We start from the raw sequence: 23,474 nt of genomic DNA, 5'->3' as shown, positions 1-23,474 counted from the left end.
GGCTCTGGATGAAATGGTGGTGTGAACACACAGGCCCTCGGGCTCTGGATGAAATGGTGGTGTGAGCGCACAGGTCCTCAGGATTCTGGATGAAATAGTGGTGTGAACACACAGGTCCTCAGGATTCTGGATGAAATGGTGGTATGAATGCACAGGCCCTTTGGTGTTTGGGTCCCCTCTGACCTCCCATACTCGGTCAATCCCAGTCTAGCTACAGTAAGAGAATCTATAGGAGGCAAAGGGCACTGTAATGTGTGTCAAAGAGTGCCCAACTGTAACATTTTACCCGAGAGTCCAGGGGCTAAGACAAGTAATGACTACCTAGCATCGCACATTCCACACATTCCAGAGCCAGTGTGAGACCACTCTGCAAAGGGGTCTGGAAACAGCCTGAGCAGCTTTAGCCAGTGCCCTCCTAGGGTCTGTGCATTCAAGGAGGGAACAGACCTCAGAGAGGGAGTGTCCTCCAGCACTGCAGGCAGTTAGGGGCCCCTCACCCCAAGTCAAGCAACAGGAAATATCAGAATGAGCAGGGACACTGCTGGAAGACTAGACCCTAAGCTTAAGACTCCAGGCACCAAGGCAGGGAGGAGGGGATGACATGGGAGGACAGGGGCGAGAGAAAGCTGGGCCATAGTGGAGAAGCAGCATCCACTTTCAAGGAGAGGAGCTGGAGGTACCCAGAAGGAAAGGAAATACCACAGTGAGGGGGTGACCACGCAGCATGTCTGAACCCAGCACAAGCTCTGTATGAAAACCAGGCCACCACAGAAGACATCTCCCCACCACCAACCCAAGGGCCAGAGAACACTGTAAGATGGCTGGTGAGAGGAGCGGGACTGGCAAAACCCAGCAAACAAGCTCACCTCGTGTTTTCCAGCTGCAGGCCAGCAAAGCTGCCAGGCTTTGGGAGGTCAGGCCTGAACTCTCCACAGAACTGCCTGGAGCAAGGGTACTGCTAGAAGAGGCTAAGGGCTGCTGAGTTCTCAGCTTCATCTGGGGACAGGGTGAGTGGGAAAAAAAAAACAAAAACAAAATCCATATAGGTGGCTCGAAAGGCACACTGGGGGAAGATGAGGTTGGCCTCCCCTTACACCTAGCTGAGTTCAGCTCATTTCATAAGCAGGTTACATAAGAACGTGAGGTATCTTATGAGGACCAGGAACCAGAAACTGCCTGTGAAGTCTTCAAGAAGCAAGAAGGAGCCTTCTCTGCTCCATTTCTCTCTCCTTCCTGTGGGGTTTCTTTCTGAGTTTCTCAGGGGCAGCCATCTCTATTCTTATCGCTTGTCTAGGATCATAATGCCAGGCAACAATCCTGAGCGCAGGTGTCGGCATCTCTGCATTCCAACTCTAACTCCTGGGCCGGGGAACCAGCTGGCCAGGTTGGGTGTCAGCACCAATGCTACCTTAGAGCACAGCTGGGAGGAATGAACTAGGGGATGATGTTCTCAGGTTCTCAGAGGAGAGATCAGAGGCAAGGTGCCCAGTAAAAATGTTTAGATCCCCTCCAGGATACCAGCTACATGGACACCATGTTGCTACTCATCAGACGGAGTCCTAGTCCCCAGCCTCTCCTCTGCTGACATGACACCGAGCAGTGTTCTAAGGGCCACAGTCTGCTCTTCACAGGTGCACTGGATTCTCAATGGTCTCTCCAGATGTGAGAAGCAAGGGGGTGCCCGCTGCAGAAGTCATTGAGTCATACTTTGTTCTGGCTAAGGCTGAAGTGGACTCTGTAATTACCCTCTCTTCAACACAGAAATCTGAGGCTCAGAAATGGAAGCGATGTATAGCTCACTCAGAACTTGAACGCACGCACAAGACAGTACGATTCCTGAGCTCAGGCCTCAATAGCACACAGCTCTACTGCCAAGGAAGAAGGGACTACAGTGGCTCTCATTCTCTGTATCACTGATGCGTATGAGAATAGGAACAGCAGCTGGTCAACTGGGAGGAAGCCAGGCCATAGACATCTGTGCAGTTTACCTCAGCACAGGAGGGTGACGGAGCAGTGATGGAAGAGATGTTGCTGCTGTTCCTTGGGCATTCCAACACTCTACCAGGGTGAAAGTCTCTGGGCCTTGCCCTTCTCATTTTTCCAGCAGAATCAAAGAGCCAGTTGTCCTACATCCTACAGACTCAGCAGGCCTGACCTTTGGCACTATTTATAGTTGGTCTGCATCATTTAGTAACTGGATCCTATTTATGCTAGTTCATCTCACCACCAGGCCTTTGGTCTGCTAACTGCACACTCTCAGATCCCAGAACCAACCCTTACCTCATGGTACCTTGCTACAGAGACATTCAAGTCCCCATCATCTAGAGCTGGGGCATCCTGGCCTAGCTTAGCCCAGGTGTGGACTAGCCTTCCAATCTGCACTGTCTTATAAAGCACTTCCATGTGGGGTCCGTCCCTAGTAGGCAGTCCCCTAACTGTCCCATGTCCATGATCCAGCTGGCTGACGTCCATGACGGTTCTGATGACTCTGGTTCCACGAGCTGATTAGGGCATGCTCCCTTCCCTGTGTTTTATTGTGTCCTGAAGTTGAGGGACATAGCATGACAGGAGAGTGCACCTCGCTCACGTCTGCCTGGAGACTTTGCAGAGCTGGCAGAGGCCAGAGCCTGGGTGGGTGGCTCATATGGAGGGACCAGAACTTTTGGGAGTTGTGTGATGACAGAGGTCTGTAATCTCATCTTGGTGACAGAAAGGAACAAGAAGTATGTCAGCCCCCTCAAAGTCCACAGTGCTGAGCAGCTCCAGGAAAGGATTTAGGCCAGCCTGCTTTCCATAGGCAATGCTGGGCAGGGCACATAGGGAAAGGGTCTGGGACAGGTAACCAGGAAGAAGAGGTGGGGCAGGTTAGTGCCTTAGGATTTCTACTCCTGTGAAGAGACACCATGACTATAGCAACTCTTTTCTGTTTGCTTGTTTCTTTGTTGTTTCTTCAACAGGGTTTCTCTGTGTAATAGCCCTGACTGTCCTGGAACTTGCTTTGTAGAACAGGCTGGCCTACAACTCACAGAGATCCGTCTGCCTCTGCCTCCGGAGTGCTGGGATTAAAGGTGTGTGCTACCACTGCCCAGCATAGCAACTCTTATAAAGGAAAATATATAATTGGGGTGGCTTATAGTTTCAGACGTTTAGTTCACTGTATCATGGTGGGACATGGCAGCATGCATGCAGACATGGTGCTGGAGATGAAACTGAGAGTTCTACATCTTGATCCTCAGGCAGCAAATAGAAAAACTATACTAGACCTAGCTTGAGCATTTAAGCCCTTAATGCCCACCCCCACAGTGACATATTTCTTCCAACAAGGCCATACCTAGTCCAACAAGGCCACTCCCTATGGGCCAAGCATTAAAACACATAACTGTGTGGGGCTATACCTATGCAAACCACCACAATTAATAACATCTGTCAGAGAAGTTGGAAATACCTAAACTCTAAGCTGGAGTCTGAACATCTTCTGAGAAGGCTTGAGTATCTAGGGGAGTGCAAAAGAAGGCTACAGGTGACAGACAATGGCTGTCTCCTCAGAGGGTATCCAGAGAGCAGCTGCCATGAAGCCTGGTGTAGGAGGGCCTTCTGTTTATGTGTTGCTTTCATTGGTTGATCAATAAAGAAACTGCTTGGCCTGACAGGGCAGAGCTTAGGTAGGCAGAGGAGGCAGAAGTGAATTCTGGGAGGAAGAAAGCAGAGTGAGGAAGCGGCCATGGAGTCGCCAGAGTCAGACATGCTGAATCTTTCCTGGCAAGCCACTGGCACATGGTGATACACAGATTAACAGAAATGGATTAAATTAAGATGTAAGAATTAGCCAATAAGAAGTTAGAGCTAACGGGCCAGGCCGTGTTTAAATGAATGCAGTTTCTGTGTGATTATTTTGGGTATATGCTAGCCGGGCAGCCGGGACCAAAAGAAGGCCCTCTCCCCATCAACAGAAGCCCCTCTCCATCCTTGAGTTCCTGTGCTAACGAATACTCTGCCAGGCAAAGACAAGCACAGATGACCAGTGCCCCCACTGTGCTACCGGTGGATGTGGAAACAGAAACATCACAATTTCTCAAATGAGCAATACCCATCCATGTATCTGAGGGTTCCACAGGACCGCAGCAAGATGAGAGCATGCTACATCTGTAGTTATTAGACTGAATCTACGACACTGGATAGAGAAAAATGCACAGAGCACAAAGAGAAAAGTATGAAAAGCTTGATCCAATCAGAAAGCACAGGGTCGCACCATGGTCCGCTGATGGCTGTGGCCTGTGGACGGGTGCACCAGCTTCTGGCAGCAGCCTCTGGGAGGAGCAGAGCAGCTTGCACACTGTGCTCTATAAACTTCTTTGTGGTGGGGCTGATCTTCAAAACAAGCGTAACTTTTAGAGAATAATTTAGAGTGGGCACCCAGTGCCCTCCTAGGGTACAGCCTTTCCGGTTGGTCATGTGGGAATGGAGTCTCCCCTCATATGCCCAGAGCCCAGGACACACTGGTCAGCAGATATAGCTAGCCTTCTTTGAGGGCAACCTCAAAGGCCTTTCCAGACTCTAATGGTCATTCCCACAAATCTTCCTCCTTACAAAGCTGCAAGTGGCACCCACTCCTCTACCTGTAGAGCTACCCACCCCTGTGAGTCAGCTTTGGGGAGAGGCTGAGCACTGCCCTGCTAACTTCACACAGTGATAGTTCATTTTTGTTCCAATGCTGACGGGGCAACAAAGAGCCATCAAAGTGAGGTGTATAGAGGCTGTGCAATGACCAGTTACCCTCACCTCCTCAATGCTGTCTCAAAACACCCCAAAACTTGGTAGCTTATAAAAAGAAGATGTTATCATCTCCAAGTTTTTGTAGAGTGGGACACGGGCCTGTCTGAGACTCTCTAGTGGCACATCAGGCAGACTGGCAGCTGGGGCAGAGATCTCATGTGAAGAAGGCTCAACTCCTGAGCAGAATCTGTTTCTTTGCCACAGAGGGCTTTTCTGTAGGACTACAGGGCGACTGGAGTCCTGCAGGATGAGTGACCCCAGAGAGTAAGGAGGAGCGAGCTTTCTTTATCTAATCTCTAAGAGTCACTCCATTCATTGTTGACTTTATTCATGTCCTGCAGCTGCAAAATGAGCTAAAAATAGTGCCCAAGAGCGAGGAGGGTTGGGTGAGTCTAAGACAGCCAACATCAAGTGCCTGTCACGTGAATTATGTGACTACTACTAATGCTGCTTTCCCACTAGAGACTCAAAGGCTAAAGGAAGTCAGGGCATGGGTATCCAGTGAGAACTCAGGTCCCTGCTAAGGGAATGAATGCTCTTTTGTGCACAGCATGCTTAAGCCTTTAGCTCATTCTGTGGGCTCAGAGAAAACCTGACTCAGAGCAAAGCTGATGGCAATTCTCCCTCCTGTCCCAGCCTGGCAGGGAGCCAACCTGTCCTGGAGGCTCCTCTCCGGACCACTGAGTTTCCTAGCACTGTTCATCTTCACAGAGATAGAGGTGGTGAACTAAGGACACACCCTAAAGGTCCTAAAGGATGGGTGGAACCCCAGCCCCAGCAGGAGCTCTGTTAGACTTGGTATCTACCTGGCCTGTGATGCTGTGTAGGCCATAGGTCAAACTGTGGGGTATTTTCATTCACAAACTGGGGATATTTGATAATATCCATTGGCCTTTTGTGATGTCCTGGAGAAATTTAATTTTTAAGATAACAAACCCAGAGACTGAACGACTGAAGGTAATTATCTCCCTTCTAGAAGGGAGTGACTTGAAATAATATGCAACTTACCACAGAATAATGGGAAAAGTTTGGGGCATTTTGCATGCCAAAGTACCTTTGAGATCATTTGTCTGGTTGAGCCTGGGGTCATAGGGAAGAACTTTCCTGCTTGTTGGATCCCAGGCAGGCTCCACCTGCCTTGAGGAAGGGAGACCGTGTTTAAACATCTCCTGCTAGACAGGGAGGACAGCAGTCAGACCCCTATAGCACTGTGAAGAGAATGGTAGGGCCATGACTTAGGGCACACCCATCCTCGAATCCAGCTTAGGCCTTCTCTGTGGCACTGATACCCCTTTCCATGCTCAAGACTTGCTGCCCTAGCTGAGAAGAAGACTGCCCGCCCCAGGGCCAGAGAGAGAGAGCCAGGCTGGGAAGGCAGGGACAACTGGACAAACAGCAGGACGGGAGGGGTTAGAGAATTAGGTTAGGCAGGAGCTACGGAACAAATGACTGTTCCTGGGGGAGTCTCTGAAAAACATGGGGTGGGGAACTAAAAAAGGCTGGGCTTCCTGTGTGTGGAATAATTCTTTTTTTTTTTTTCCTGCTAGACATTAAAAGACTATCCAAAATGCTGGTCAACTTGGGATCAGCTTGATTACCCCACAGCCACTTCTGATATGCTGCTGTTGGACTTGCCCCCACTGGGGTAACAGCTCCTCAGACGACTGTCTCTGAGAACTGTGTGCCTCGGCTCTGCTGGCACTGTCTACACTGCCTGTTCCATGCTCACTCTTTCAACCACAGTCCTCTTAATACAGACCTGAATTCTCAAAGCCCAAGGCTAGGCTGGGCTATGGGTCTCCATCAGGTGCGAGGGCTATGCTCACTGGCCATGTGTTGGGTCTTTCTAAGGCTTTGTTCTCAGAGGAGTAGTTTGGAAAGGCCTTTCCCACTGCTGCTCTGATGGCAGTGGCTCATCATACACTCACATGTGACCCCTCAGCCAGACTTCCGGGAAGCTACTCTGGGATAAAGTCACAAAGATTTATGCAAAACGCAAATCCAGTAATATCTCTGCTTAAAGTCTTCCGAGTCCCCACTGCCTCAGACAGCCAGGGCACTGTCCAGGCTCCCCACTCCTACTGTCGAGCTCATCAGAGATCTGCTCCCCCATCTCATCCAGCCCCCTCCTCTGACACCCTCCTACCCCCCTCATTTTTGACTCTCTAGCCAGAGTTTCTTCCAAACAAGCTTTCCCCAGTTCGCATAAGCAGTTGTCTGTCATGGTCCCTCACCCTCCTATGCTACATCAGGCAGTGAATCCTTCAGGGCTTCACTCCTCACTGGAAAACCTTTCCTGTACCCCAGACCAGCTTCCCCCTTCATAATGTCCAGGTCACACCTCTGTCTTTGTACACATCTGGTGCTTGGGACTTGTCTGTGCGGTGTGACTGACTCCACTGGGAGCCTACTGAGGTCACCTTGCTGTTCTGGGAGATACTGAGCATCCAAGGACACATGTTTGCATGTTTCTTTATTTTTTAAGGTTCTTTCAGTTTCTGGAAGTTTGACCCAGTTGCTTGCAAAGAACTTGCCTCTGTTCTAAATGTTAGAATTTATATTTAAAAATAAAGGTTTTTACTTTCCAAATGGCAGAGGTTGCTTTTTGAAGGAAGTAGCTCAGGCTCTAGAACTTTCCTTCATACACTCAAGGTCTGGGTAGGTTTCCCAAACACTTTTCAGTGTCCTCGCTATCAGGGCTGTCAGGACGCCTGGCTCTTCATTTCCTGAGACATCACAATTTTCCACACTGCTATGGTACTTCGAGATCAGTGCAAAGGCATTTGAATCCATCACATTCCTAATTTTATTTAGTTATTTCCTGGAAGAAATAATAAGTAGTGCAAAATCAAATATATTTAGATCAGGGTAGTGACTCAGAAGTAAGTGGTAAAGCCATTCTCCAGCGCTCTTTCCCACACCTCCTGAGAACCGGGTGCTTAGGGGAAGTGCTGTCACACTAACTTAGAGACAAACAATCAGCCTATCCCCTGTACTACTTCACAGTTTGGAAGAAACTAATTCAAAGTCTTGGTTTTTTGTTTGTTTTCTGTTTTTTAAAGATTTATTTATTTATTTAATGTATATGATGCTCTGTATGTACAGTTTTATGCCAGAGGAGAGTATCAGATCCCACTATAGATGGTTGTGAGTCACCATGTGGTTCTTGGGAATTGAACTTAGGACCTCTGGAAGAGCAGCCAGTGTTCTTAATTGCTGATCCATCTCTCCAGCCCTGACCCTTTTATTTTAATATAATGTTTTTCTCTGAATGTTTAATTTTTTAAAATTTATTTTATGTGTAAAGGTATTTTGCTGCCTATATGTTTCTGTACTAGGTTTGTGTCTGGAAGCCTCAGAGGCCAGAAGAGAAAACTGGGTCCCTGGAGCTGGAGTTACAGATGGTTGTGAGCTGCTATGTGTGTGCTGGGAATCAAACCTTCATTCTCTGGAAAAGCACCCAATGCTCTTAACCACTGAGCTACCATTCCAGTCCCCCAGTGGTTTTTTTTTTTTTTTGTTTGTTTGTTTGTTTGTTTGTTTTCAAGACAGGCTTTGGAGCCTGTCCTGGAACTTGCTCTGTAGACCAGGCTGGCCTTGAACTCATAGAAATCTACCTGCCTCTGCCTCCCAAGTATCACCCCTGCCCAGCCCCTCCGTGCTGTTTTTTTATTTTTTTTTAATTTTTTGTTTGTTTTGTTGGTTTCTTTGAGACAGGGTTTCTCTGTAGCTCTGGCTGTCCTGGAACTAACTCTTGTAGACCAGGCTGGTCTTGAACTCACAGAGATCCACCTGACTCTGCCTCTAAAGTGCTGGGATTAAAGGCATGCATGTGCCACCCCTGCCTGGCCCCTCCATGGTTTTTAAATCATGCTTTATAGCGTACTTGGGATAGGAAAGTGTAGCCAGTTGTCTCTGAAGTCTGGAGCAAGAGAGCAGGGTTAAGTTAGGGACAATGGTGAAGACCAGTGACGCCATCTTCAGGGACACGGAACAGACACAGCTGTTAGGAGTACCAGGCACAGAGTTACCACTGTTATAAAAGGAGATGTAGCCATGTAGATAGAGGCCGGCACCTGCAGCAGCAGAGAGCAGGCGTCATCAGTGGAACCTGGAGCATCAGGGACTGGCCAAGCGCCCCACTTCCAGAAGAGACCTGCAACGAGACTCTTCCAGAGGAGAAACAAATGGCTTCGAAATTTTTTCCTGTGCTGTCCTTTCCAGGAATTACGTAACTGCTTCCATTTAGATAAACACATCCACCCCACACAGGTTGGCTTTTAAGAGGATCCAATAGGCAGGGCCTGCCATGGTCGTCAGACAGCAGATGGAGCCCCCAGCCTTATCAGGGCAGATGGATCCACTGAGCCTCAGTAGGTCATGTTTCATGTTCTCTTCTACACATGATCAAATGCCCATGGTCAGTCTCTGTCCTGAGAGCAGGAAGCAATAGGCCCAGTCTTTGCTATGGTTGCTCTGTGTCATGATGAGGTGTACAGTTTAACTGTGTCGTGGGGACTGCAGCCTTCTGAAGGCTGAAGGGGCAGCAACATGGCCACTTGAAGGGTTCACTCAGCGCCAGAGCAGACCCGCTGTATAGGCAAGCAGAGGACTCAGGGAGCCTCTGTGAAACCTCTGCTAGAGAAAGGTCATCCGGAGCAAGGACGGCCACATCTGTCCAGACTTGTCAAGTAGAAAGGGATAGTGACCAGAAGAGGCTGACTAGGAAACCCCAGCAACAAGATGTGTCACAGGAAGAACAGAACAATTCATCTACGTGACACACCATGCTCCAAACCAGAGACTCAACAGGTATCCTGTTACGGGATGGGTAGGAAAATAATTACCTCAACAGTAGAGATATGGTAAACGGCAGTGTCAAGATCTCGGAGCTATGGGCTTCCACGTGCACCTAGCCCTGGCTCCACCACCTTCCAGTCATGACCCCGACAACCATGGTGCCTTGGCTATTGAGATCATGTGGTGAGATAACAGTCAAAGGGCCAGCAAAGGGCAAGACACACAGGCCAGCGACACACAATAGCTCTCACAATGACTCCGAGAGAAAAATGGGCCTTGTGAGATGGAGCAGGGGTTCAAGACCATCCTTGGCTACACAGTGACTTCAAGGCCAGCCTAAAACATCTGTAAGCACATCTCAGAAAAAAAAAAAAACCGAGAGAGCTGGGGAAAGAAGGAGTGCCATTCTTAACCACACCAGCACCCGCTCTGCCTGAGTCACATGGCAGCGGTGCTCCCCACCTTTGTGCCACCAATTCTGCTCCTAGATGACAGTCCTGCAAAGTGGGGCCAGTTGCAGGAGCTATGCACATAAGCATGCTGTCCCTCTTGGGACAGCCGCCAAATACAGACACAAGACAGCTTATAGAAAGCCAGAATAGAGTGGAGAAAGGAGAGAATTACACATGGGGAACAAAAGAGAAAGAGATCAAGAGTATTTGATAATTTCCAGTATATATGTCTTTTACCTATTTAGCAAACTGTGTTTTAAAACATGTTATTATTTTTGTACTTTTTAAAACTAGAATTCTTAGTTTGCTTTGTAGATTACTCACTGTTAGTCCGTGAAAGCACAATGTTCTTTCTGTATATATCCTATGTCCTGAAGCTTTGGTAATTTATTTCATACAACTTTGTTTTTTGAAATCTACTTGATAAGGTCATGTCACCTGACATGTCACCTGAGAATAAAGATACTTGTACAGGCCGAGAGAGAGAGAGAGAGAGAGAGAGAGAGAGAGAGAGAGAGAGAGAGAGAAAAGCAAGGCCTCTCATACTGGACAAAGTCAGGTAGGCAGTTTAAAATACTCCAAACCATGGTCAAAGAGTTATGAGATATACATACATACATACATACATACACACATCATATATACATATATATTCTTTTTATATATATTTATATATATCCTTACTCCATCAAATCAGAACGTCATTGATTATAAGGCATATCTTTATGTATTACTAAGAAAATCATTGCCAATTAAAAACATTACAATGTTTTATCATCAATTTCAGAGGAGTTAAAATGTAGAAAGATAAAACACACCCTAAATTAAGAAAATGCAGTAAATTCCAAAGCAGAAAGATAGCGTGCCTGACTTTTAAAAATCCAAAATCTAAAATTTAATTGTTTGGGAAGATCAACAGACAAACTTTGACAGGGTGAACTTGAGGAAAGAAGAGACAAGAAGAGGAGAGAGGGGGCAACGAAAAGCAAATACATCTGTAATCCCAATACTCAGGGGGCAGAGGCATTTGGATCTCTGAGTTTGCAGACAGCCTAGTATACACAGTGAGTTTCAGGACACTCAGGACTACATAGACCTTGTTTCAAAAATTAAATAAATATAACCACATATAGAGAAAAGTTCATATTTATAAGAGAAAATTGTATACCACATTACAATCAAAAATTAACTGAAAAAAAAAACCCCACCATGCTAATAATTCTCAGTCTAACGCTCTCCCAACTGAGCTATTTCGGCGCCGTTGCTAATAATTTTGAAAGGTTGGATCAAATAGATAGTTTCCTACTTTAAAAAAACAAACAAGCCGGGCGGTGGTGGCGCACGCCTTTAATCCCAGCACTCGGGAGGCAGAGGCAGGCGGATCTCTGTGAGTTCGAGACCAGCCTGGTCTACAAGAGCTAGTTCCAGGACAGGCTCCAAAACCACAGAGAAACCCTGACTCAAAAAACCAAAAAAAAACAAAAAAAACAACAAAAAAAAAAAAACCAAACAAACTGTAAGATGGCTTCAGAGAATCAGAAAGCCCAAGTACAGAGTGCTAACGGGAGAAGTTTCCAACAATCTATGTAAGGATTCTACTAACCCTGATTATCAGGAGTCTCCTCTAGAGAAGCCTTTCCTTTCCTGGTTTTCAAAATTGTTTCCGATTAGAACAGGATAGATTTCCCCTTGAAGAAAAAACTACAGACAGCATTTTTTCACATATTAAACTGACACAATAAAAAGAAAAGAAAAATAGACTTGAAAAAAAAAATGCCTGCCTGGCATGTGGCATACACCTTTAATCCGGGAGGCACTCAGAGGCAGAGGCAGGTGGATCTCTGAGTTTGAGGCCAGCCTGGTCTACAGAGCTCCAGTACAGCCAGGGCTACAGAGAGACCCTGCCTTGAAAAATCAAAAAGAACAAGAACAAGGAGAAGAAAGAAGGAAGAAGAAGGAGAGGAGGGCAACGAAAGAAGCAGCAGCAGCAGCAGCAGCAGCATTAAGACCTTGTTTAAAAACAACCTTTGCGGTGTACTTTGTACCTACCCTTCCAAGAAGGTATTACACAGCAACAATCAGAGCAAATGCACAAGTGTTTATGGCACAAGGACGTTCACCACAAAAACTACAAACTGAGCAGTGGGCAGCAGAGAAGACGGAACGGAGTTTGACAGCTCCAGGAGAAGGGACAAGCCGCAGGACAGAAAAGCACATACAACATGAGGTGTCTGAGATGTGGACAGATTTTTTTTTACACATGCCAAAAAGAGTGAGATACAGAGAAAAATATCTTTTAATGGATAATTATAGAGACTTTCTCCTCCTCCCAATTCTGCTAATGAACACATAATATTTTATGACTGGAAAACGTAGCAGTTGTTACTAGAATTTCATTTGCACAAATGTTATGAGACATATTAATAAGGCTCAGAAAACTAGAACAGAGGGCTTCAGCCTGGATTCCCCCTGTGCGGGAGGATCTGCGTAAACCAGCAAGAGCCTTGCTGTGGACATCATGACCCATCTGGGCTGCAGCCTGGAAGCCCGTGTTCCTCACAGCCCAGGAGATTGGGGTTATCAGAGCCTAGGTGTATGTAGAGAGCATCCTTGTTTCCAGCTCACCAGTGTTCTTATCCTGGAAAGCATCAATAGACTGTTCCAACCCAAGGAACCAACCAAAATGACTCCTTTACCCATGATCCCCAGTACTCCTGGAAACATCTCAACTAGAAACTGAAAAAACATCTTATTTGGCACTGAACATGTCACTTGGAAAAATAATAATAAAATAAGCCAACAGAGACTCATACCTAGATAGGGAATACTGGGCACCATCTTCAGACTTCGGATGTAGTCCCGAGTTCGCTTGTAATTGTCTTCTTTGGACATCAGGTAGTCCAGTTTCTCAAAAGTGGTCTTGTCTTTACGATTCAAAAGCTGGAATGAAAAGAAATCATACTATCTGTGAGGGAAAAAAAAGAAAGTCTGACAGGAGATGGGGCTGTAACCAAGGGCATGTGTGTCCACAGTATGTCAAACCCTGATGGAAGTAAAGGCTTTCAAAGGCAGCATCAGTCTCCGTTCTTCCAGTCTCACACGGAAGACGTGCCCTGGAGCTACGCTGTCCACTTCCCACTCGATGCTAACTCCTTCAATACGCACACGGCACTCAACTCTGTGGGGACAGATACTCCACAACAGCACAGGGCTCGGAGAATGAAGTAAACTGGTCATGTCCCCAGCAGGGTTATTCCAAAGCTCTAGCCAGTCTCTTCCACAAAACGCCTCGTGGTGAGAGATGCTATCAACTGCCTCAGGACTCAAGTGGACATGCCGTGAGGACATGGCGGTGCTGCAACTCAGGGCTCTCCTCCAGACTGCCCCACATCCTGGGTCACATCTCACACAAAGAACCTTCTTTTCCATAAGCAGTCATCTACACAGCACCCGACTAAGAGACTCAGAGTGAGCAAGAACACCAGAGATGAGAGGCAAACTCTGTGGTCATTGCACACTTGGTGTGTGAATCTGGAAGAGAGGATGGCTCAGTGTGCACACTGAACCTTCTGGAAGTCTGAAACCTGATGCTGAGGACTCACGGTGCAGCTATTCCTCATACTGGATCCAAAGTCTAGTGCTGTGAAATGATAAGATGCCTCTTCAAATGCGATGGCCTTGAGGAAAGAGGGGTTGGGGAGGGCCACCAGGATGTGTGGTTGGGGCACAGCATGAGACTAAGTGGGGATTTCTCCCAATTACAGTTTCTGGAGTTGAAGGTCAATGATTAATGGCTAAAGGCCAAGAGTATAAATGAAGAGAGGCCTTAGACCTGTTATGTCCTTGGCCAAGCTTGGTCTTGAGATTCCAATGGTCCATGTAAGGACCTTGACCAATAGACCTGCCATGTCCATCAGACTGAAGTAGGCCAGTGTCCAACAGCCCCTGTGCAGCAGAGACAAGTGGAACAATGGCTGTCAGCACCAGAGAAACAGGGAAGGCAGTGCAGCTTCTGGAACCTCAGCCTGCAAATCCCACTCTCTGGTGGTGCCTGGTGTCTGAGGGAGCCCCAGCTGCTTGAGGATAGCTATATCAGATCCTTCCTTCCTTGGTCTTTGGAGACAATAATGATTCGGCCATGAGAGAGCCCACTGATTTTGGGCAGTGACAGCAGGTATACATCATAGGAGAGGTAGAGGCTATTGTCATTCCCATCAGCTTCTCCAGCGCTGAAGCAAATGGAATGAGAAACAAGCTTTTATGCTCCCATGGAACAATCAGATGCACAAGGACAGGGACACTACACAGATGCTAGGAGCAGCTCTGCTTAACTGGCTTGCTTCAGGCTATTCATCACAGTAACAGTGGGCAGGAAATGATGCTGTCCTCCACTGCTCAGCAGTGTGGAAAAGCACTGATGCATACAACTCTGCTGGACTGTGAACCAGAGATATAAAGGAGCCGGGAGTGCTGCCTGTATCTCAGGTTCACCATTATTAGGAGTAGGTGACTTGTCCATATATCTTTGGGACCCAGTGTTCTATGGAGAGGCTGAGCAGACATATTTTATAGCAGCGCAACAAGTGGGTGAATAGAAATTGAGAACCCAAGGAATGGCAAGTGAACTATCAGCAAGAGAAGTATCATCAAGAAGAGCTACATACTGGGGCTGGAGAGAGATGGCTCCATGGTTCAGAACACTGGCTGCTATTGCAGAGGACACAGGTTTGTTTCCTAGCATCTATATGGCCACTCACAACCATCTGTAACTCCAGTCATAAGGGATTGCAATGCCTTCTTCTGGCCTCCCTGGCCACCAGGCATGCAAGTGGTGCACATACATGCAGATAAAGCTCCCATGCACATAAATTACATAGTATTTTTAATGCTGAAAAAAAGGCATGTAGAGAGGTAGCATTTGATTCTTCTTGTTTTGTTTTTGTGACAGCGACTCACTATCTAGCCCTGGCTGTCTTGGAACTCACTCTATGAAACAGGCTGGCCTCGAACTCACAGAGATCCACCTACCTCTGCCCCCCAAGTGCTGGGATTAAAGGGATGTGCCACTATGCCCAGTGAGAGGCGGTATTTGAATTGGACGCTTGAGAAATCTGTCCGATGAATAATAATACACACCCAGAGCAGAAAACCACATGCCTTGTGAACTTGTGTGTCCCAGAGTGGAGTTAAGTGGGACTATCTTCCTTGTTATAGAAAGTTTTTTTGTTTGTTTTTTGGGTTTTGTTTGTTTGTTTGTTTTTTGGGTTTTTTTTTGGACAGGGTTTTTCTATGTAGCCCTGTCTGTCCTGGAATTCACATCGTAGACCTGGTTGGCCTCACATTTACAGAGATCAACCTGTCTCTGCCTCCCAAGTACTGGATTTAAAGGGATGTACACACCTCGATTTTTTTTTTAACTGATGCAATCTAGAACCCCATTGACTTCTTCATATCATCTACATTCATCCAGATGTCAAACAAATCCTGATGCCTTCACTCAAACTGAGGCTGAGACATGCTGGCCCCAAGAGCCCACACCGCTAGTTCTCTGGTCCTAACTGGGTCACTGCCGGTGTTCCCTGCCATATTCAGCCTACCTACCAGCCTAACCAATACCAGTCTGAGTAGTGTGTCAGACTGTGGGGTGCTCCTCATACAGCCAGCCTGTCATCCACCCTGGATATACACATACACTCAGAAAGGTTGGATCTTCCTAACTTCCCTCAATGGCTCCAGTCTATTCAACAAAGGAAATCAGGTTATGATCAGATTGCTCAAGAATAATTTATAAGTTGTTTTAAGATGAAGAAGTTCAGTAGATTTTACCATGATACATTTGACAACTACATGAGAATTTCCTTTACTAAAATAAAGGAATGGACCAGATAAAAGAGGACACAGGACCCAAGAGTCAGGGGGTCCTACTCAATAACAGTAAAAGGAATTCTAGGATTCCCGAAGAGCTGCAGGCCTTAAGAACAAATGCTCCACAGGGACCAGCTCAGCAGAAGACCTGCCTGGTAGCACATCTGTGGCACAAGGGATGGTATATGTAATAAAAATGAACAGCTTTAAGAGTACATATGAATCTAGGGACTAGATGGCTAATTCAGTAAGGGAACTTTTATACTTGTGTGTGAGGGGTATGCATATGCCACAGAATACATATGTTTCTGGGATAACTCAAGTTATCAACTCAGTTGAATTCACTGTTCTGGAATTAAAAGAGAGAGAGAGAGAGAGAGAGAGAGAGAGAGAGAGAGAGAGAGAGAGAGAGAGAGACAGAGAGAGAGAGAGAGAATTGGAATGGCCAGATAAAAAATTACTCAAGAAAGCACAGAGTATTCCGGGTTTACCTCCTGACTGTACAGTACTGCCTGCTCACACAATGTTAGTCCTTAAGACCCTGATTACTCATTTAACAAAAATGGCTGAGCTATTGTGATGGGTTTGGGAGGAAGGTGGAGGCTGGATCTAGAAAACTAAATATGCATATACACTACCTGAAGTAGGTGGAACAAGGAACTGTAGGGAACACACAGGGGTGGAACTGTGGCCAGAACTCCAAAAAGAAACCACCAACCTAAAGGGTTGCCTCTAGGGAGGGAGGAGTGGAAAGGGCGGTGAGTGGAGAAGCAGGAAGTATTGGGGTTTCAATAAGTCTTTCAGTACTTGGTGATTTTTTAAATTAATGTGCATGTATTATGCTGATAAAAATTCTTTTCAGATTTAGGTTCTAAAAATAGGGTTTGCTTATTCTGAAAACAGCAGCACTTGCTTACACATGTTCTCAACTTTTATTACAAGTAGAAGCAGCAACTGTAACCCTTGCATGAACTGAGGGTCCTTTAGATCTCAGCATTTATAAGAAGCCTCAGGAAAAAGCCCTCAGAACTACATGTAAGAATATCCAGCCGTTGCTTACCAAGAGTCAGGCATATACTGCAGCCATTTGTGCTCAGGGAACAAGGTAAGGAAAGGAGATTAAGAAAAAACTCACAGCCTTGGACAGCCAGAGGACTCAGGAGCTCAGTACCAAATCGGTAAAGAATAAAACGGGGACATTTAAAAGTATTTTTTCATCTCTTTGGCTATATAATATCACTGTCAAGGGAAAAAGCTACAAAGTCACAACTCTAATGCCAAATACCTGCTGCAGGGGGAAGGCTGCGACTCTGAAGCACAGCCAAGTGGAGGAAGGTTGGGCATCATCCACACTCACCATTATTCCAACTTATCATGAGGGTGCTTTTGCTTTGTCTGTTTTTAATTTTGTTTTTCGAGACAGGGTTCCTCTATGTAACAGCCCTGGCTCTCCTGGAACTCACTCTGTAGACCAGGCTGGCCTCTAATTCACAGAGATCCACCTGCCTCTGCCTCCCGAGTGCTGGGAGAAAAGGTGTGCACCACCACTGCCCAGCTATGCGAGGCTGCTTTTGTGTTTCTCTTGGCAAATGAATCTTAGAAGGGTAGAGTGGTGCTGGCCGAGCTTGCTCTCCTCCCTCATTCCCTCCCCAGGCCCCCAGCCCCCTCCCCACAGAAGTACAGTTGAAATGCAATTACACAAAAGAGTAGAGAAAAAGATAACAGTGATGACGGGAGAATCAGGTTCATTAGAAACTTATAAGCATTCAATAATCCTCAGGTGACAATGGTAATAAAAGCCAAGACTATGGATTTCTGATAAGACACATGAGAACACAGTGGGTTGAACCCATTATTTGGACAGAATTATACTGAAAGGAAAATTCGTGCTGCTAAAATCGCTTATAATTAAACAAAGAATTCCAGCATAAATGAGCTGAGCAATTGATGAAGAGGCTAGGAAAGCAAGGAGGTAGGAACAGCTTAATAGGCAAAGTTAGAAATTGGTGTGTTAAAAACAAAAGAAAGCTAACCATCACACTTAAGGCAGAGACTAAACCCTAGAGCTATTTTATAAAAAGTCAACACAACAGAAGCCTCTACAGCAAAGGCAGCAAGCAGGGTTACATACTGTCAGCACTGGGACAAATCCAAACTCCTTCAGAACGTGAGGCTCAAATTACAAGGTAAAATGTATCCAGTACTACTCACTTCCACACTGTCCAGTGACCCTCCATGGACAACAGACTCAGAGGCCCACAGTCAAAGCCAGGAGGGTCCCAGACCTTGGAGAACCTTCCTCGCTGCAAACTGCTTTCCTCATGCCCCCAGGGCAACGTGTGCAACACCTGTTTCAGACTCCATGAGAGCTCCTCCCACTCTTGTAAAGCAGCTCAAATCGAGGCTAACTCCACAGAGGAAAAAAGAAAAGTCCCTCCTCCAATTTCAATTTATAAGGACATTAGTATTGTGTTTCTTTGCCTTGAGGGAAAAAATAGTATTTCCTCATATGTGAGTTTATTATCAATAAAGAGCCTGTTGCTCCAGACATGTTTAAACTGACTCCATTGCTGGGGGGGTGCACACCTTTAATCCTAGCACTCAGGAGACAGAGGCAGACGCAGCTGGCTCTCCAGGAGTTCAAGGCCAGCCTGGCCTAGAGAGCTAGTTCCAGGAAAGCCAAGGCTACACAGAGAAACCCTGTCTCGGAAAAACAAGAAAACAAAATGAAAAACAAACAAACAAAAAGCCCTCAAACAAACAAACAAACAAAGGCTCCAAATTCAACTTCAATTCCAGTGTCTACCACTGCGGGAGTAGGAAGAATGCTCGCCTATGGAATCAACAAGGAACTAAACTGGGGTAATTTTTAAAAGTACCTTTTCTTTAACCTCTGGCTATTTAGTATCTACTTCTGAAAAACAAAAAGGTTTCCAAGTCACACACCAATGTCACACATCAGCCACAATGGACAGCATTTATGGGAAAGCTGGACTTTAAAATGTAGTGCTATTGTGCTGTTTGCCTTTGCCTGAGTACAGATAGAAATTAACTTATAAAAATGGTCATGTAAATAAATTTCTGTCCAGAGAAAGTAAGTTTTGTCTCATGGATACCACTGACAATCATATTGGAAATTCTGATGAATTTGACATCCACGTTGAAATGCCTGCAGCACTTGACTAGGCTGTGAATGAGCGGTCCATGGCTTCAGTGACGCAGTTCCTATGTCTTACTGGTTTCTCTTTAATTCAGAATTAAAGCAAATCTTTGGCAAGTACTCAATATACATTTCTAAGAATCAGGATTTTATCTTTATATATAATCCTTTAACAGTCACATATACACAGTTACAGACATGTTTACATACACACCATACTTATACTTTCATGGGATAATTTTCATCATGTATTTAATTTATTACTTATTTTATTCTACTCACGGCAATTTCACGAGAGAGTCCCCATAAGGCTCCAATGTAGAACTGGGCAACAAAAAGGTCTACCTCCTGACACTCACTCCCAAGGACTCCCCTGGGCTGCAGAGCTGGTCTGAGAGTAAGCACTCTATATGCTCAGCAGGGCTGAGCACCGAGAAGGCCCGCAGACGCATGGAAGGTGCACAACACTTCAAGAGGCTCAGAAGGGAGCTAGCAAAGCCATTGTGAGGAAGGGGTCTTCAGCACAGAGGGGCCTGGAGAGGTTCCAGAAGCCACAGACAGCAGAAGTGGCCTGGAGGCAGGAGCACTGAGGAATATTTGAGAGGACAGCATTTTGGTTTAAATACAGCAGGTATTGCTTTGGATAAGAATAGAAACGTAGGGGAGGGAGGGAAACTTGCATTTTGGCAAAGTTTGCTATTAATTAACTTGACCAGGGTCACAGCCATTCCAGGTCACATGGCCACCATTTTGATGGCTTATTCTACTTTCTCGGCTACTTCAGCTCAACCTGCAAACAGGGTACCAATCACAGACGAAGAAACATGAATAGCAAATAAAAAAAATATTTTTATTTTATGTGCATTAGTGTTTTGCCTGCATGTATGTCTGTGAAGGTGCCAGATCCCATGGAATTGGAGCTGCAGACAGTTGTGTAGGTGCTGTAAATTGAACCTGGATCCTCTGGAACAGCAGTCAGTTCTTAACCGCTGAGCCATCTCTCCAACCCCACTTGGTCTCCAAGTCTCCTAATTTGTTTTCTACACATTAGTAGTGGTGATTAAAGAACACAAAAAGCAAGACTAAGTAAATAGATCATGTACATCTCCTATTAAAAAAAAAACCTTTCTGTGCACTTAGAATGGTATTTGGCCTCTATCCTAGGATGAGCCCAGTCACACTGACATGCAGGTGTTAATGACACCGAGTTCTCCTTGTATACCTGGGCACCAGCTCTCCCCATCCCTTCTCCTCTGTAGCTGCTCCTGCTTCCGTCATTCAAGCCTTGACATAAAGGGCCTCACGTGGGGCACTCCCCCGAGTGTCTTCTCCATCCACACCTGCTATAGTCTGATTTTACTCCTGTCTCACTGCTCCTTGCTCATTATTCATGCATTCAACCAACATCTCTTGATAGCTCTGTGCCAATTTCCAAGGATGGTGCATATCTTTCCCAGAAGACATGAAAGCCAAGAACATGAGGCCTGAACCTTGAAACCTGGCATGGAAGAGACATTTGATGGGCATCTCATCTGCAGAATAAATGAGAGCTACAAGCTGATTTCCTGTGTGCTTGGGAAAACAGAGTTGGCTGGGACAGCTTCTTGCTTAGGCCTCATGGCTTTGAGGCAGCAATATTCCAAAGTGGCCCCCCCTCTGGAATAAATCACTCACTGCTTTTGTGTTTTCCAGGCTGACCATGACTCTGTTTATGGATCCAGCCACCATTTATTTAGATCCTATTGTGTGCAGGCTTATGCTCAACCTCAGTCAGTTCTCTCTGTAGCCTAGTTATGACCTGACTGGCCAGTATTAAAGGTTACCCACATAGTTTAGCCAGGCAGCAGGCTTCCTCTCATGCCTGGACACTGCCACCCTTCCATGTAGGCTTCCAAGATATCCGGGGTTTCAGTGCACTCCCAAGGTCAACACTTTAAAGGCAAAACATGCTCAGTGACCCAGCCATGTGCAGTGTTACAGCCACATTTCTCAAGCGCATTTTGTAAGCAATGTATAGTCCTACCTGCACTGACCTGGTGTCATTACACCGTCCACCATCACAGGTGTCCATGCAGTGGGTCACCAGACTACAGGGTTCAGCAGGACCAGGCTGTGTCCCATCGGTATTGACACTTGCCATCTCTGAGATCTTTGGCCACCCCACTTCAGTTTCCTCTTTTGCAAAACCAAGGACCATGAAAACACCAGATGTATGGGCTGTTGGAATCCCTTGTTCTCCCTGTCCTGTGGTCCCAGCTCAAGCAATACGAGAAGAAGGAAGAAGCAACATCTCTATGCCAATCTCATAACCAAACACCAAGAGCAAAGGAAAATGCTGTTAAGAACAAGATAGTTCAGACAAGTGTGTGCTGGGTGGCACCAGAGATAGAAGAATGCAGGAGGATGCAGGCAGGGTGGCAGAGCACATGGACGCTCTATCACATGCTATAACAGAGGATCATCTTTTCCACAGAGTCTGGGGACAACAGCTGAGAGGGGAAGGGGAAGGGTTTGGGCCTCACTGTTCACCAACGCTCTGTACCAAGGCTGCCCTTGGATCAACAAAGCATCTGAGTGGCAGGGAACAGATCTAAAGCAAGGCCAGGTAGTAGCTTTTCCAAAAATGAACCAACCACCCCCTGCCCCAACAACCTGGGAATCCTGAGGCTATAATCCATGCAGTGTTCACAGCCTTCTCTCCCTGACATTTCTATTTTCTAGAATGTTATGTCTTGCTACATTCTACCTTGGCAAGCAGTCTTCTGTAGCTCGGGAAGCAGCCCGGCTGCCAGCCCTTAGACACAGTGGGATGATACCCTACAAAAAGAGATGACTGCAGCCCCAAGTCTCCTGATCATTGGTAGGATGGAACCACAGTTCTTTGCATTCTGTCAGCACACATCCAAAGATGGCAGAGACAGAGGTCCTAGGGAATTGCTTGGTTCAGGATCCCCAAGTATGGGGGCTCATTTTCATCACAGCAGAGATTCAAAACTGCAGTGCATGGTCCAGTCCAGTGAGCTGTGCTTGACAAACCACACAGTCCTAATGCTACTCTGACCTGACACTGTCCACAGACCCAGCAGCAGACAGTATCCTCTGGGATACACTGAAGCTTCCCTGAGAGTTCTGCTTGCCCCGGAGTAGGTCAACTTGCTGTGGAGAACCTGGAAACAGCCCCAGCTACTCCTATCATTTTATTCACTCAGCCCTCCCCCAAGAAGCTCCACCCCCTACCCCCCACCCCAAGTCATAGCATTGTTCATAGAAGGTCAATGCACACAAGAAGATTCGAAGCTCAGTCCTCTGGGTACCTGCAGGGCTCCCAGTAGCCCAAGAAACAATAACAGCATCTCGACAGTAGAAAAGTCATTTTAAAAAGTATCCCCAAAAAACCTTCTAAAAAAGCCTCACTGCTCCAATGGCCTTAGAACCACAGGACTGGCAGCAACTGCAGAGACAGCAGCTTCCAAATTTGCTTTGACCCCAAAACCAGGGCTCATTTGCAATTCACTCAGAAGCCCCATATACAAACAGGCTGCTCTAGTGGAGGCTGGATCATCCTCACTCCTCTCCTGAAGCTCCAGATGGTCTCTAAGATGATCCAGCCTCCACTAGAGCACTGACAGAAACCCACTATTCCAAGTCAACTGTGTAGAGCATGGATGGGAAAGGAGGCCCAGATTCTGAATGGTATATGAACGAAAACCTAGTTCCCAGATTCCAGGCTAGTATTTCTCTCACCACTCTGCTACAGCCAGGTATCTTGCAACTGGAAGAAGCAAGGCCCATTTTAGATTGCCTACAACATAAATCTTACACATCTTAAAGGACCCTGAGCCAGCCAAGTAGGAAAAGGGGTCCAGCCCCAGACTAGCAGAAAGAAAGTTGGAAATGAGAGGAAGAAACATGTGTAGCAATTCCATACAGTTCTGTCAGTTCTTGGGATATAAACAGGTCTTGAAAGGCCTGGGCTGTGCCCCTATGAGAGACTCTGGAGCAGGCAGGCCAGGAGGTAAATACTAATGAGCTGTGGAAATAGCAGTTACTTCTCCCATGTCAGGCACTGTGCCAGCTAAGGAGGATAAAGAGGTCTGAGATATTTTTAAAGTATTTTTACAGCAGAAAAACTTTCCTACAGACTCAATTATATAACTATCAGACTCCACCTCTGAGCTGAGATTATCCAAGGCCTCAGGATGAAAAGGAAAAAAAGGAAAGAAATCATTTTTTCCTACATGAGGGTCACAGGTTTCTCCAGAGAACTCTGAGCTATATGGCCAGTGACCCAGGGCAGCTGCAAGCCATCAATCCCCAGACCTTCTCAAGGGCAATTTGGAGCCTGCCAAAGACCAAAAAAAAAAAAAAAAAAAAAACAGCTGAAAGAAAAAGTAATAAGGTAAAATATCATCTTATTTGACCAG

General features: G+C 46.3%; 1 protein-coding gene across 9 annotated transcripts in view; it reads right to left on the bottom strand.

The window, feature by feature from the left end:
• The window catches only part of Ralgps1 (Ral GEF with PH domain and SH3 binding motif 1), a 232,807-nt gene that overhangs the window by 117,671 nt on the left and 91,662 nt on the right, over positions 1-23,474 (bottom strand). For all 9 annotated transcript variants that reach the window (XM_026778124.1, XM_026778130.1, XM_005346022.3 and 6 more), the window contains one exon: positions 12,839-12,965. In XM_026778124.1, the coding sequence (XP_026633925.1) occupies positions 12,839-12,965 (127 nt within the window). The remainder of the gene's footprint in view (positions 1-12,838; positions 12,966-23,474) is intronic.

Source organism: Microtus ochrogaster, chromosome 4 (genome assembly GCF_000317375.1).
Source record: "Microtus ochrogaster isolate Prairie Vole_2 chromosome 4, MicOch1.0, whole genome shotgun sequence".
Classification (NCBI taxonomy): domain Eukaryota; kingdom Metazoa; phylum Chordata; class Mammalia; order Rodentia; family Cricetidae; genus Microtus; species Microtus ochrogaster.
This window is presented reverse-complemented; position numbering and strand designations above follow the sequence as displayed.